Genomic DNA, 14,053 nt, shown 5'->3' with positions numbered 1-14,053 from the left:
CCAGCAACTCGGCGGATTCGCCCTCTTTCTTTCCTCGCGGCCTCGGGCGTGCCGATATTTTTCTTCGAGCGGGTTAGAAACCCGTGGAATGCGAGATAGAGAGGGGGGAGGGGGGGAGGAAGAGAGAGAGAGGCTCGCAACTCGCACGGTCGATTCGAGAAGACGCGCGCGTCTACGAAAAGGGGCGGCGTTCCTATTATTTTGCGGTTCTGCACCTCCCACCGACATGAAATATACAGCCTATGGAAACTTAGTTTCCCACCGCCTCCGAATTCCCGAGCTGTCGGCATCGGAATTTCTCGTCGCGTTATTTTGCGATTTTACACTCGAATTATAAGCAGATACGCGGCGCCCGCGACTTCGCCTCATGTCTGCTGGAATTTTTGAGTCGCGCACGTCGACGTTGTTTTTCGCGTTATTTTATGGCGTCGTGTAGTATATGAATTCGTATAGTACATGAATTCACGTACTTTCGCCATTCCTCATGTGCTTAGAGACTTGATTCGGAATTTCTTCACTGAAGCAAAAACATGAAATTATTGTCAATGCTAATACTGTACTAGTTTCCTCAGAGTTCAATGATGCAATACATACTATTTTCTTTTTTTCTCAACTAATGTAAAATTTATATTTATTTGTTTGAAATCTTAATTTCGAAAAATATCACACAATTTTATAATACTAAGAGATTCTTATAGAAATGAAACAACTGCTAGGTAATACTAATCAATATAGATGTTGTCTAGATAATATCTGCATCTAGAATTATAACAAATATCAATGCAAATACGAAAAATATAGAATGCATATTTTGCAACTGAAGTTAAATTGCACGTTAAGAAATATGTGCCATAAGGCTGCAGTTGGAAATTCTTTAATGATCCGCAATGGAGTCGGTCTTCGTGCGGTAACCGGAAACCCACGGGCATGCGAGAAGATGTGGGTGCAAGAACGGGGGCGTGCGTAGCGAGATTCTGTGACAAACGACGCGACTATACGTTATCTCGGAGACCGAGATACATGTCTCGGAGAGGAAGTCTCCCCTGTAGTTTCGCGCTCGAATTACAACGGGAGCGCGTATTCGGCATTGTCTCCGCATGTCGAGCGCGATTTCTTTCGCGCTCTATAATTCGCCATTTCTTGTTTTCACGTGCCCACTATTACTTACGCAGCTTCCGACAAGTTTCGCGATGGGAATTGAAAAAAAAAGAAGAAAACATTCTTTGAAACCAACGGTATAATATGTCAATCTAGTTAAAGTTATATGTACGATATGAAAATTCTAGGTAACGCGTCGAGAGTCACTTTGACCGTTCATGATAGACGTGTGTTAGAACAAACTTTTGCAGTATTTTTCAAGAGGCGCATCCAGGAAGATGCATGAGCTTAATTAAGACTGAGCATGCATCATAAAGTTCCGTCGGAATACTGTGGACGTCTGCAATATGCTACAAAAATCTGTTTGCGATTTCGAAAAATATCACAAACTGCAGAAAATGTATCATATGTGCTTTTTTGAAGTGGAAATTAGAGAGATAAATTCAATATTTTTCATGTTCGTGCAAATTAAAGTCTTTATCTGCATTTTTCAAGCTCGAGGAAAGATTTACATTTGAAAACGAATAGGTGCGAAAATCTCTCGCTGTGCACATTTATATATTAACTTTGCAAAATATGGAAATGTATTTAAAATGATATGACATGAAAAAATATAATAGTTATTTTTTTATGTATAATTCAGATACAGAATTGAAAAAATGCATTAATTAACAATAAATCATTGCAGCTGATGATATTAAAATACGAGAATATAAAGCTGTTATAAAATACATTGTTAAGTTTGAGATTAACAATCTTATCCATTGTTTCGATAGCCAATGACATTAGCGGCGAGTTAAACCGCCTCGGCATTAGCGCGTAAACGCGTCGTACCGGAATAGCATCGATTTTCGTGCGGGTGTGTATGTATACCTATATGCGAGGGAATTATCTCCCGATGCTCCGATTCGGCGGTCAGAACACGATTCCTCCTCAAATCCGCGGAGAGATCGATATCGAGCGATCAGGGTGGAGGCGGCGCGTCAGTCACCTTCGGATTCCTCAAAAATCGCCAGTTGGCGGTCAGTTTGCGGCGGTACGCGTTCTATACTCGGAATACTTCGGATAGAATCCGAGAGAGAACATTCTCGACCTCCACAACGCCGGCAACTGTCGAATTAACCCCGGGTGTGTATGTACGTACCATGTCTCGGAGGTACGGCACTTCCGGCGCCTGTCCGTGGGAAGCCGCGGTCGGCCGAGCCGCAACGCGATTCCGCTCGCAAATACCGCTCGCGGGTGATGTCAGTTTTGCCGCTTTCTTCACCGAACTATTTCGAACTCCCGCTAACAGCTTGGAAACGACTTTCGTCGATTTGACGCGAAATACGCAGATCACTCCTTGTACCGCTGCCGTGTGCCGGCTCCCGATTTCTTTAGTCCGGAAATTCCTCGGCTGGCGCAAGAATTTCGTCGGCAGAAATTCCATCGTCTTCTCGATATCGCGCTCTCGCGCGCTGCTTGGAATAATTCTCCTCGAACGACGCCTTACGCATCGCTACGGTGTCTCGCGCAATCGGAATAAAGGGAAAAGCTATCAAAAACTGATCAGATCTATCAAACTGCGCGTATTCAGATATTATTCGTAAAATTGAATAACGAGGAAATATATCTGGGATGTGGAGAATACTTCATACATCGAGGGCGTTAGTTGAAATTGATTCAATTTTAATGCGCACGAATTCTATTCGGTCATTATTGATCATCACTTTGTCTTTTGATGATGTCTAATTTTTATAATGCGTTTTGCTTAATGAAAATTGAAGGCGCACGATGGACGACGTACTGCGGAGAACCGCATTTTCATCTCTCACCTTTCGAAATAATCCGGGACGAATACGCGATGTGATTCGAAGGTATCGCTCTATTCCGCTAATATGTAAATATATTATATACGGATCCGCAGTGTGTCAGTCACTTTTTAAATTCGCTGCACCGTCCAACATGATGTGTCACGCTCGAAACATTGCTTTCACAGAAATGTCGCGATGCATTTTACGTGATGTTTACTTATTAAAGGCTGCAAACAGAGCATCATCTATATATCGTCATCTATATAACGTTTATTTTGATTTGCTGATATATCAGCCGTCATCTCATGTTTAGTCAATAACATCAAAGATATAGTAAAAAATAATTTTAATTATATATCTATATTGTAATATGTAGAAAAATGAGAAGAATCGATTAATGAAAATTGAGATTTTCTATTCCATACATTATTTGTTACAAGTTTTGCTTGGTTGTCACAACGTGTAATTATGCTGTATTATAATATGTCATAAAATATATCATATTATTGTAACTTTAATACTAATGTGATTACGGAATAACAATTTATTTATATTTGAATACATAAATATGCATTTATAAAATGGCGCTCACAATTTATTCGTTTTTTTTTTTTAAGATTCATGAAATACTTTTCTAACATTGAACTCTCGAATATGTGCAAAATATAGCGCCTGGCGTGCGAATTTCCTGACCTCCGGCACGTAACGCAGAGTTTCGGTTTTTCGGTCGTAGCTTGTTCTCTCTAAGCTCGACCTATACATCGCAAGCGATTATTCTCGAGAACAAACATCCGGGGAGCTTAAGTACCGAATCGATGGTTCGTATCAACCAATCCAGGGCTAATCACGAATTTTGTTGTTGCAGAAGAATCACCGGCAGAACCACGAGTCACCGGAGCATTGTCAACATCGTGCCGAGTCTTCGCTTCCTTCGACACGGGTGAGTCTTTATTTTTATATCTTTTCTGTTCCACTTCTGTTCGCTTTTTACTTCTTTATTGTAATATGCATTTGTTACAGCAAAGTAGGATAATTGCGAATGAAATTTTATTGCGTCTGACAATTTGTTATTATAAATTGACTTTTTGTTAACTATTTTGATATTTATATTTGATATATATTTGATATATTTGATATATTTGATATATGTCTTTTTCCATGATTACATATTTGACTTAAAGTTTTATCTTAATAAAAATCTTTTTAGACATAATATTTCTTTTCAAAGTTAAATATCTTGGTAATTGAGCCTGAAATTACGCTTCTGTCAAAGCAAAATCTATTTGAAATAAAATGCAAATTTCTTCTATCTACATGCATCTCTAAAGACAAATTTGTTAATGTTTAATTTCTCAACTCTTGCCAATATTATTTCATTTTCAATTACTTATGATTCACAATTGTCTTGTTGCTGGACAACTGCTCATTTTTTCTCCTGCTTGACTTCCGATATTATATGCTTGAGTAAACGCACGCAATTGTAAAGACCCTTTATATTTACTTACATGTATTTTTAAAGGGAGGTTTGCCCCGAGGCTAACAATAAACGCTTCTTCGTTTTTTTTTTATCCGCGTTTAAGTACCGTCACCGTCGTAAGAAACTTTCGGTGCGCCGCGCCGCGCTGTTGTATCGATATCGCGCTCGTAACGAGGGGTCGAGTTGGTTGACCCCGCATAAAGTGTGGGGCTTGTGGGTCGTGTGTCGGGTATCTTGAAAATCTCGTGGGTCAGGGCGTGGTGCCGACGAAGACGGGGTCTGCAATCAGGCTGGTGTGTCTCGTTCGCGGTGGTGGTGTGTGCAACGGAGGAGCTGCGCGTAGCACGCGCGACCCTCGTCTTGTATCTCTCTCGATCTCGGTCTCTCTCTCTCTCTCTCTCTCTCTCTCTCTTTCTCTCTCTCTCTTTCTCTCTCTCTCTCTGTGTCCGTGTACACACACTCCCGCATACCCACGCGTATGTATACAAGCATATATGTATACACACATACATACTGCTTGCTTAAAGACGTGATCACACACCCGCACTCGAGCCGACCGCCCATCCTGATTAGCGGCAAATAATACTCGTAACAATAGCTACTGCTCTCCGCGCTGCCTGTCCATCGCGCCTATACGCACGAACGCTCTTACGGTACATATACGCGTGTATTTGTATACGTTGTCACTCTCGACGTCGGTGCGTGCGTGCGTAAGACCCCCTTTGCGTCGGTTTCATCGGAGGGTTCGACGGCGCCTTTTACGCCAAAGTCCCGAATCGAAGACACGAGCCAGTCAATCCCCCATCTGCTTTTGATTCTTCTCAGTCGCTCTGTCTTCATCTCTTTTCCTGCCTTCTGTATGTTTCCCCTTGCATTCTTACGTCCGCGGAATTTCGATGATATCCGCGTGGAAAACAGATTTATCGCGCCTTCTTCCGAACTTCTTAATATCTCTCGACCGCTCGAGTATCGATCACGGGATGTGTGATAGCCAGCTTGAATCATCGTATCCGCAGCTTGAGTTTTACCTCTTTTTCCTCTATTTTCATTTTACTTCCGCTTCGTATGTGCGTCTCGAGCTGCTGATACGTTGAATTCTTTATAAACACTTCATGAGCGATTTACTCGCGGTGCAAAAATCGATGTAAGAGCAAAAATGAAACACTTATTTTTGTCCTGTTGAATTCTTGACATGCGGAAAAAAACATCGCGCGCACCAACGATAATAACTACGGCGACAATAATGACGACGAGAACGGCGTCGACAAAAGCGACGACGATTTTAGTTTCTTTTCGGAGCTTCTCGTCGCCTGAACATTTCGTTATCTCGTTTTCGCTTTTGTTTAGCGTCGCTTCTTATCGTCAGCCGGGGCGACGAAAGTTATCGTTCGATCGCGGCTGCGGGCAAGGCGTCATCAAGAAATAAATGGCCGAGAAGCGAGGAGGTTAAGCTGCTTTTTCGCCGCTTAACCGCGCTCCTTCGTTATCCGAGTCTTGGCAAGACTTCCGAGACATTAAAGAGAAGCAACGTTCGGAGACAGGTCGGGGGTTAAGCTCCAAGCTTAAGGTTACGGTTAATAGTGGCGATTAACCCTTTACGAAGCCAATCTTTAAGCACGGATAAAAAATCATGTGAGATTAGTGAAGGATATTGGGAACTTCTCGAAAAAGACGGTACGACCTCAACTTAGCGGAAAAAGTCATTTTGTTAAGAAAAGTGCAAACTTGCATCTAGTATGAATATCTCTCATTAAGTATTTTTACTTTATTAATCAGCATAAAGTGCTAAAATATGATTTGTACATTGCTAAATTTTATTACATTTTATGTAATTTAATTTCTAATTATTATACTTACAAAGCGTTTATTAACTTTCCAATTATTGTTAATAATGGGATTAAAATGATGGAATTTTCACAAATAATTTACTGGGAAAGTTTAACTTTCGAATGTTGTTATATATAATTTTATTTATACGATAAAACTTCTTTTCCAAAAGTGAGAGAATTTACTTTACGAAATAAAAATTAATATTTTATTAACTCGCGGAAGTATATATCGTAAAAATATTTTTCTTGATTATATTTTGCGATGGTAAAATTGCGATATAAAACTTTCTTATTAGTTTTACCTCGAGCCGTTTATCGCGGAACCAGCGACGCTACGTCGACCCAAATACATTCGATCCTTCGTTATCGCTCAAGGATCTCGAGTCACAGTCAGCAGAAACCACCTAATCCGCCGGAAAGCCCTCGTGAAAAAGCATCGATCTCCAATTCATTCCATCTCGTCCGTGCGCGATCGTGCAACGGAGCGGAATGCTCGCCCGCAACCGGAAGTCGGGACGGTCTCGGCCGGCGAGAGAGGCTCTTTTTTTTAGAACGAGAATAATGACTCGAATTACGGTCATTTTCTGTGCGACCGCACAGGTGTTCGATTGTGCGCGGCGGCGGGAATCGCCTCACGCACACACACACACATACACACGCTGCATCGCGGTGGCTAGCCACCACCGCCGCCGCCACCACCGCCACCACCATCGCCGCCGTACACGTGTCACCTGCACTTCCACTGCACGTCAGTAGCCGGCGTTGCGGATATAGTAAAACTCGCGCCGCGAGCTGACGAGGTGTACGACCGCGTTAAACGCGCGACGGTGCATTTGAAGAGCCGATTTTAAAATCAGCTCGAGTGCCGAGAAGCGAATTGTCGAACGCTAAACGCTCTAACGCTTGAAAATTAAATTAAATCACATTTTAATACATTGCACAAACGTAACGTACTCCAGCGAGAAGCATTCTAATTGTTATTTTATTTCGAGATACTTTCGTAATATAGTCACGCTGCAACTAATGATTAGAAAACATATTTAGAAATGATATTTAAGCAATGCTTTTGATATAAGTGTTCTAGATGCTTAAATGTAGAATAGCATTTGTAAAAATGTCAATTATAATATTTACAAATTGTTAGAATGCTTTTTTAATTAATATAACTTGATACATATAATTTAACGATACTCCAACCGTTCTGAATCATGCTTATGTCGATGTTTTAATGACATTGCCTAAGCTCTCGTTACAGTGGTGAATCTGCTTTAGTTAAATTAGCTGTCGTCCGAACTTCTATACTCATTAGCTTCAGTTATGGCGTTTGCCGATAGTGTTGTCGTGTGTGTTCCATGTCATACTCTTTCCGGCTTTTCTGTTCAAGCCTTGTTCCCTTCGTTATCTCGACTTTGGTGCACGGCGCTCGGTGGACCGGTATTTAATTGAACTCCTCGGTTTTCCCATTACGCGAAAAGCCGGTCGCCGTCCGGAATATCTAGGTCGTCCCGTATATCATGGTCGGAAAAATCGCCATTGACATCTGATCGTAGCTGGCTGCTGACCGAGTTCTCTCTCAGGCGCGAAACGCGACACCCGTTCAAGGCAACGTCATCGCAAAAGGAGCGAGACGTCCAACGCGCCGACGATCGATATAAGGTGTCCCAAGACTGTCGACCTTGATTTTGTTAGAAATCTCTTTGACAAATTTTAGGTTGATTTTCTCTCAAGTAAGAGTTTATGCGTGTTGATAAAAAAAAATTTGATATTTATTACAAAATATAGCATAATTAGTAATTAAATAAATTGCTTTACATTTGAGCAAAATGCTCATGTCAGAAACGGATATTCTATTGTTCACTTAAAACTATTTAGGTTACTCGCATGCACAGCATTCTTTCAAGAACGTAGACGAGAATTTATTTGACCAGACCGGATTAAAGCCAGGTATTAAAACTTGTTTTGTGAAATAGCTGTTACCTAGAAGCTTAGTCTGCTAGTTATTTTTAATTGCTTTCAACCCAAAAATATTTGTTACCCCAACATTTTGTCAAAGACCAATTTAATAATGGAATCAGAAATTCTGGGACAGATATAGCATATATATGTTTAGCAATAGGAATGACTAAACTAATACGAAAGATGAAATATACGGCGGGCTAGAACATCCCCTGAAAAATTGATCGTGACGCGAAAGCACACTCATACAGACCAAAGTAAATCGCATTTAATTATTTCTTGATTGCGCCGCAGCGGCAAAAGTGAATCCAACTGCGCGCGTGCTCGACAGTCTGGTTGGCTGAATGCACAACGACGATTATATTCGCCTCGAAAAACAGGGGTGGATTAGCGCCCACTTCTATCCTTCTGTCGCTCTCTCTCTCTCTCTGTCTGCGTTTAAATCCGCTTCAGAAACACGTTAATTTTAATAGATCGTCGTGCATTATTCAAGCAATTGAAGCGGCGTGACGTGTTTCGCCGTCACGTTGCATTTCGCGGAGCGCATTCGCGCATTAACTTGGCCGCGTTTTACTGAATCGCCGTAAAAGCGAGCGTTTCGTCGACTTTTGCGAGCGGCTCCTGCTTCTTGGCCCAACCGGACATAATAAAGTACGTGCCGCGCGATAAGGGCCGCCCGTCGTCATGTCGAAAGTGGCGATTTTTCGTTATCCGCAGTCATCCACCTGCATAACCCACAAAGATATCGGTCGAATCGTTTTCAACGTTCGACCGAATCTTGGAACTGCCGTCGTCGACCGACGTTTCTCGCTGACCGGTCCTCTCTAACTTGATGCGAAAAAGCTACAAGAGCCACTGCCCATTCTACCGGTAACGCGAATCACGATCGGGTCGACGCGTAAAAGCGATTATCGAAAGTTTGCTGACGTGTTTTTCCAGTCTTTGATTTCGAGGCACGTCGACGACTGGCTACACGAGATCCGGCCGGTCGTGCAATGGCCGCCGGTGGTACAACGAGTACGGGTAAAGAGAAGTGGAAAAATAAAGTGGATACACTACCTCGTTAACCTTTAAGTACTCCGTGGAACCCCTCGCGCAACGTTACACGCTCGGCTTCCGATTCTACATCGGATTTGTTTAATCATGATAAACCGAATACAACTAGTTGGAGCGCTGTACAAGCACTTTGTTTCACCAGCGAGTCGTTGTGAATTATAGGAATACGCGAAATTAGACAGAGTAACATCTGTACGTTTTGAGCAGACAAAAATTAATAATCACTTTTATTAACTCTTTAAAAAAAAAAAAAAAAAAAAATACATTTAAATGTGACAATCTTTTCCATGCAATTCTTTCATTTCTTTTTAATTTTGGATTTATTAAATCCATGTTTTAAATTTTTTATATAATATTTGATAAGAGCGGGATTGAAAGAAGAATAGCAAATTTAATCGTGAAACGTTTCGCATTTGGGCATTCGTTTCTCTCTATTTTCGAATATTCGCCGTTCCATAGTTGTTCGAAATACCAATTTAGGTAGCAACGAGTTATATCATCGGACATAATGACCAGCTTTTGCTTGATATACCCGCGCGGATAGATGTCCAGTGTTTCATGTGTTATTTGTAGGCAAATATGAATTCATCGCAACGGCGCTTTAATCGCGTTTGTTTTGTCGCGTTTCGTTTCACCGCGAACGAGCGAATTAGCGAACGAATCCGGTGGAAAACCATTCGACCGGCTGTCTGCTGTCTAATTTTTTTCCTCGATTCGAGGCGCACACCGACCGCCACCGGTGACACGAAAAAGGTCGATCGCCGACAGCGTCAATCACGGTCAATGGACATAAAAGGGATTACCGAAACTTCACTAATGTGATTTTCTTCCGTCGCCATTCGGCCACCCCGATATGCACGTTACTTGCAGTTCGGTCGCACGTCAATGGCAGCCGAGGCGATGCAACAAGAAGGCAGAGGGTCGATAAGGCGCGCTCCCTGTCAGCCGCGATACTTTCTATTGTCCATAAAGATTCCGCACAGTTCTATCGTCACATTTCGATATATTGAGAGTCCAACAGACGGCCGACGATTATTATTAGCTAGACCGTCGCGATCATTAAACGAACTGTTATTTCAGTATTTTTCCCGTTCACCTTTTTTCCCGGATATACTTTATGCGACGTTATTATTTTCCATCCGACGTGCGCAACCAATCAAGTCATTTCATTCGCTGAATTAGTTTTAATAAACCCGTGATTTTTATTGTATAACTATTCAAACCGTTCCGCGAATCGTATTTTATCAATTAAATGGAGTTGAAGACGAATCTAAAATTGTGACATTTTGTAACGCACGTATATTGGCAGTTTTTAAATTATAGATTATTATAACAAAGAGACTGCAAACATATGTCGATAAATTTTTGTTAATGATACGTTAGGAAACTTACGTTTCACAACGTAAATAAAACTTGTGTCTGCAATCGCGTGAAGGACAGCCGTGACGTTTAATTATGACCGTTCAAACCGTCTGTTAGCCTGTACTCTAATTTTGTCTCGAATCACGGTGTCTTCGGCGACATGAAAGGCCACGGATGCTGATTGCATCGGCGCCGTCAATCACGAAGGACGGACAAAAATTGCGATTGTTGAAACTTCGGTAACGTGATTTCTGCGAGCGACTCTCTTTTCCACGCGCGTCAGTCGCACTTCAATTACGCGTCGCACGACGACTGAATTGTATACCAAAGATCATATTGCAAACGGATTGACGAAAACGTAACGGAGAAGTGAAAAAAACTGAACAAACCGCGCGAAAGCGTTAAAAGCGCAACCCTTGCACGTACGAAACTCGTATGAATATAGAAAGGTGTTTTGCAACAGCGGGAATTGGAATCTGGATATGATGTTTACGATAACAATGCATGTAACTAATATAATTTTATTGAATAATATATGTCAATATAAAACAGAATATCCTGCGTTTATAGGAAACAAAACTGAGCGTATATTTCATTTTTATCTTTTAACAGAACTTTCATAATTTTGCAATAACTGCACTGTGACTGAAATATTACCAAAATAATCGGAAGACCTTAATTTAGAGTGGTCACAATTCAATGTGTGCCCGGGCTTACATGGTATATTACAATTTTGAAACATTATTCATCCATAGTTAAAATATGTCAAACGCGTTTGACGTTGGAAACTCTATTTGAAAATGCACATCGCCGATGTAGTTCATCGATCGAAACGCGCCCGATCGCTGCTTCCTAATTCTCTCGGTTTAACGATACGACGAACAAGGCATCCGACCGGTATTGTCCACAGAATGACGATCGCGCGCTACCGCTTACAGATTTTTCCTCTGGGAGAACGGATCCCCGTGGTGATACGACACGGCGTGAAAGCCGATTCCGTCGACGCCGTCAATCATGGTGCGCCGGATATAAAAGCGATTACCGAAACATCGCTAATGTGATTTTCCCGTCGAACGGTTGTGAGCCCTCTCATATCGGCGACAGTGTGTATTGACTTTTGCTCGGTTCCTCGTGAATGAAAGATGGCGCCGTATGAGCGGTCGATATGCCGCCCCGTAGAATTTCTTTCGAAAAATCACTATTACAGCAACGCATGTTATGGAACGGAGTTTGCTAAAAACAAAGCAATCGATTTAATGTCAAAAATTCTGTGGGAAAAAACCATAATAAACAATAATAAAACAATTTATTGCACAATCGGTTTTGTGTTACGTTTACATTATAATATAATCGTGTAGAAAAAAATATTAATATTTTTTAATTAAAATTTTTATTAAAATTATATCTTTTTTTACATATTTTTCATATACGTTACCATATTTTGAAATTAAATCTAAAGATTTATGGATTAGAAACTGTGTTTAAATTAATCGAAATCTTTGCGGAATGTTTTATACTTTCTTTTTGTTATTAGAAGGTAATTGAGTTCTAAGTTAACTACACACATTCTCAATTTAGAAAAAAATTGTAAAAATATTAAATGAAAATATTAGCTATGACCTTATTTCGTTGAATATTCTAAGATATTACCACCTTTCGATGAGAATGAAATGCAAAGGGCGGAAGAAAATACACTCTTTGGCCACGACGGGTCGGCTGCCTTATCGAAAGTTCGCAGGCGGCGTCGATCTGCGTCGATGGTCTAAGCGCACTCTCGCCAGACCCCTGTCTCTCTCTCCCGAAGGGAGTTTGCCGGGTTATTTACCTGAATAAACCGCTCGATAAAAAGAGTACACACGATCCCTCGTCGACGCCGTAGCGCGACGTGCATTAATAATTTCGCGGATACTTCGCGTATAAATCGCGCGCGTGCCTTCCCCCGCAACTTACTCCGTCATTCTAGTGGAAACGCGACATGAATTTGTTATGACGCGAGTTGACCGACGCTACTATACCGCTCCAATTATCGCGCGTTCTTCCCTGGTTATTTGTTCGCGACGCGATACACGGGGACTATAAAATTGCTTGTTGCCGGTAACATGATTAGCTGTTGGTGATACGTCGCAGTCGGATTTACGAACAGGCAAATAGTTATTTGGCTATCGGATGTACAAATAAGTAAATGAAAGAAAGAAAAATATAGCCGTAATTGTAAATATACAGACGAATTTGTGAAGGAAGTGCTGATAAATTATTATTTCTCGTCACACACATATTATATTATCAATTTAATAGATATTTAATACAGCATTTAACGAGACTGACCCGTAAATGACCCATGTGTAATATTGGGTCACACTATTGTGGCCATTGAACTTTAAACTCGATAACTTTAACACATCATAAATATTTTGTTGCCTGTCTGCTTTTCTAAATAAAAAAGACGTGGCACAAATAACGCTTTTGTAGTGATTTTCGATTCTTTTTAACGAGAGAGGAAGATGAGCATTGATTTCACGTTGAAATATTTGCTATTTTTGTGCGTCGCACAGTGGCATATCGGTCTTATTGATTATCGGTCCAGTATATAGTTCAGTTATTTGAAATTCATTACAGATGTTGCCTCATATTTCATGTATTTAATTCGTTCATAATTATCTTTCTGCGATATTATTGCATAATTTTGGTTCGGCATCATTCTGGTTTTGTTCTCTGTTAAATGCACAAGATATCTGAAATGTAATTTTAATTTGCATCAATTCCATTTGTGCACGCCCATCGCTCTCGCATTAAATGTCTCATCGCGTCGCTCGATAGAAGTTGCACTGTTTACATTGGAAAAATTAGTCCTTTTATCGGAATTTACATCTGAGAAATGATTGCTATCGGTATTTCGACAGAGACAGAAAGAAATTGCGTAATATCAATTAAGATTTCCAAATAATCGTATTTAAAGCGTATAAATACTATGTCTTAATCTTGTTCAAGTGTCGTGCGATAGTTGCAAACTTTTCAGTTCTTTCGAAATTAGGCTATGCTTTTAAATTTATCTTTCTTATCTAGAATAAAAACAGAATTACATTATAAGTTAATTAATTTGGGATAAGTAATAGGGGTGTAGCTTATATACACATCAAAAAATAGCTACGCATGATGACCCAGCTGCAAGAAAACTAGTTTTTCCTAGTAATCTTGATATTATGTTTTTCAATTGACAGCGCGAATTTTCCACGAGCTTTCCATCAATTTATACGCATCGTAAAAAAATATTGGCAAGCAAAGGTATGGACAAAGAAAAAAGCTCCAAGCGTTTTAATTAAGCTCACGTTCAGCTGAGGTGTGATACATCATTCGTTACAATTTCGAAATTTTACATAACCAAAAGTCACGCTGCTAATTGTAGCCTCTAGCGCATATCAATAAGGCTCATCGTAAAATCGGGGCGCGTCATCGCGGTACGATCTCTCCGCGGACGTACTAGT

At 40.7% G+C, this 14,053-nt stretch overlaps 1 protein-coding gene across 1 annotated transcript in view; it reads left to right on the top strand.

Annotated features, from left to right (window-relative positions):
* LOC105670765 (leucine-rich repeats and immunoglobulin-like domains protein 1) overlaps positions 1–14,053 on the top strand; it is a 193,235-nt gene that overhangs the window by 56,255 nt on the left and 122,927 nt on the right. Inside the window, exon 2 of the mRNA XM_012364469.2 lies at positions 3,757–3,831. Coding sequence (XP_012219892.1) covers positions 3,757–3,831 — 75 coding nt within the window. The remainder of the gene's footprint in view (positions 1–3,756; positions 3,832–14,053) is intronic.

Source organism: Linepithema humile, chromosome 2, assembly GCF_040581485.1.
Source record: "Linepithema humile isolate Giens D197 chromosome 2, Lhum_UNIL_v1.0, whole genome shotgun sequence".
Lineage (NCBI taxonomy): Eukaryota > Metazoa > Arthropoda > Insecta > Hymenoptera > Formicidae > Linepithema > Linepithema humile.
Note: the sequence above shows the minus strand (reverse complement) of the source record. Positions and strands in the feature narration are given on the sequence as shown.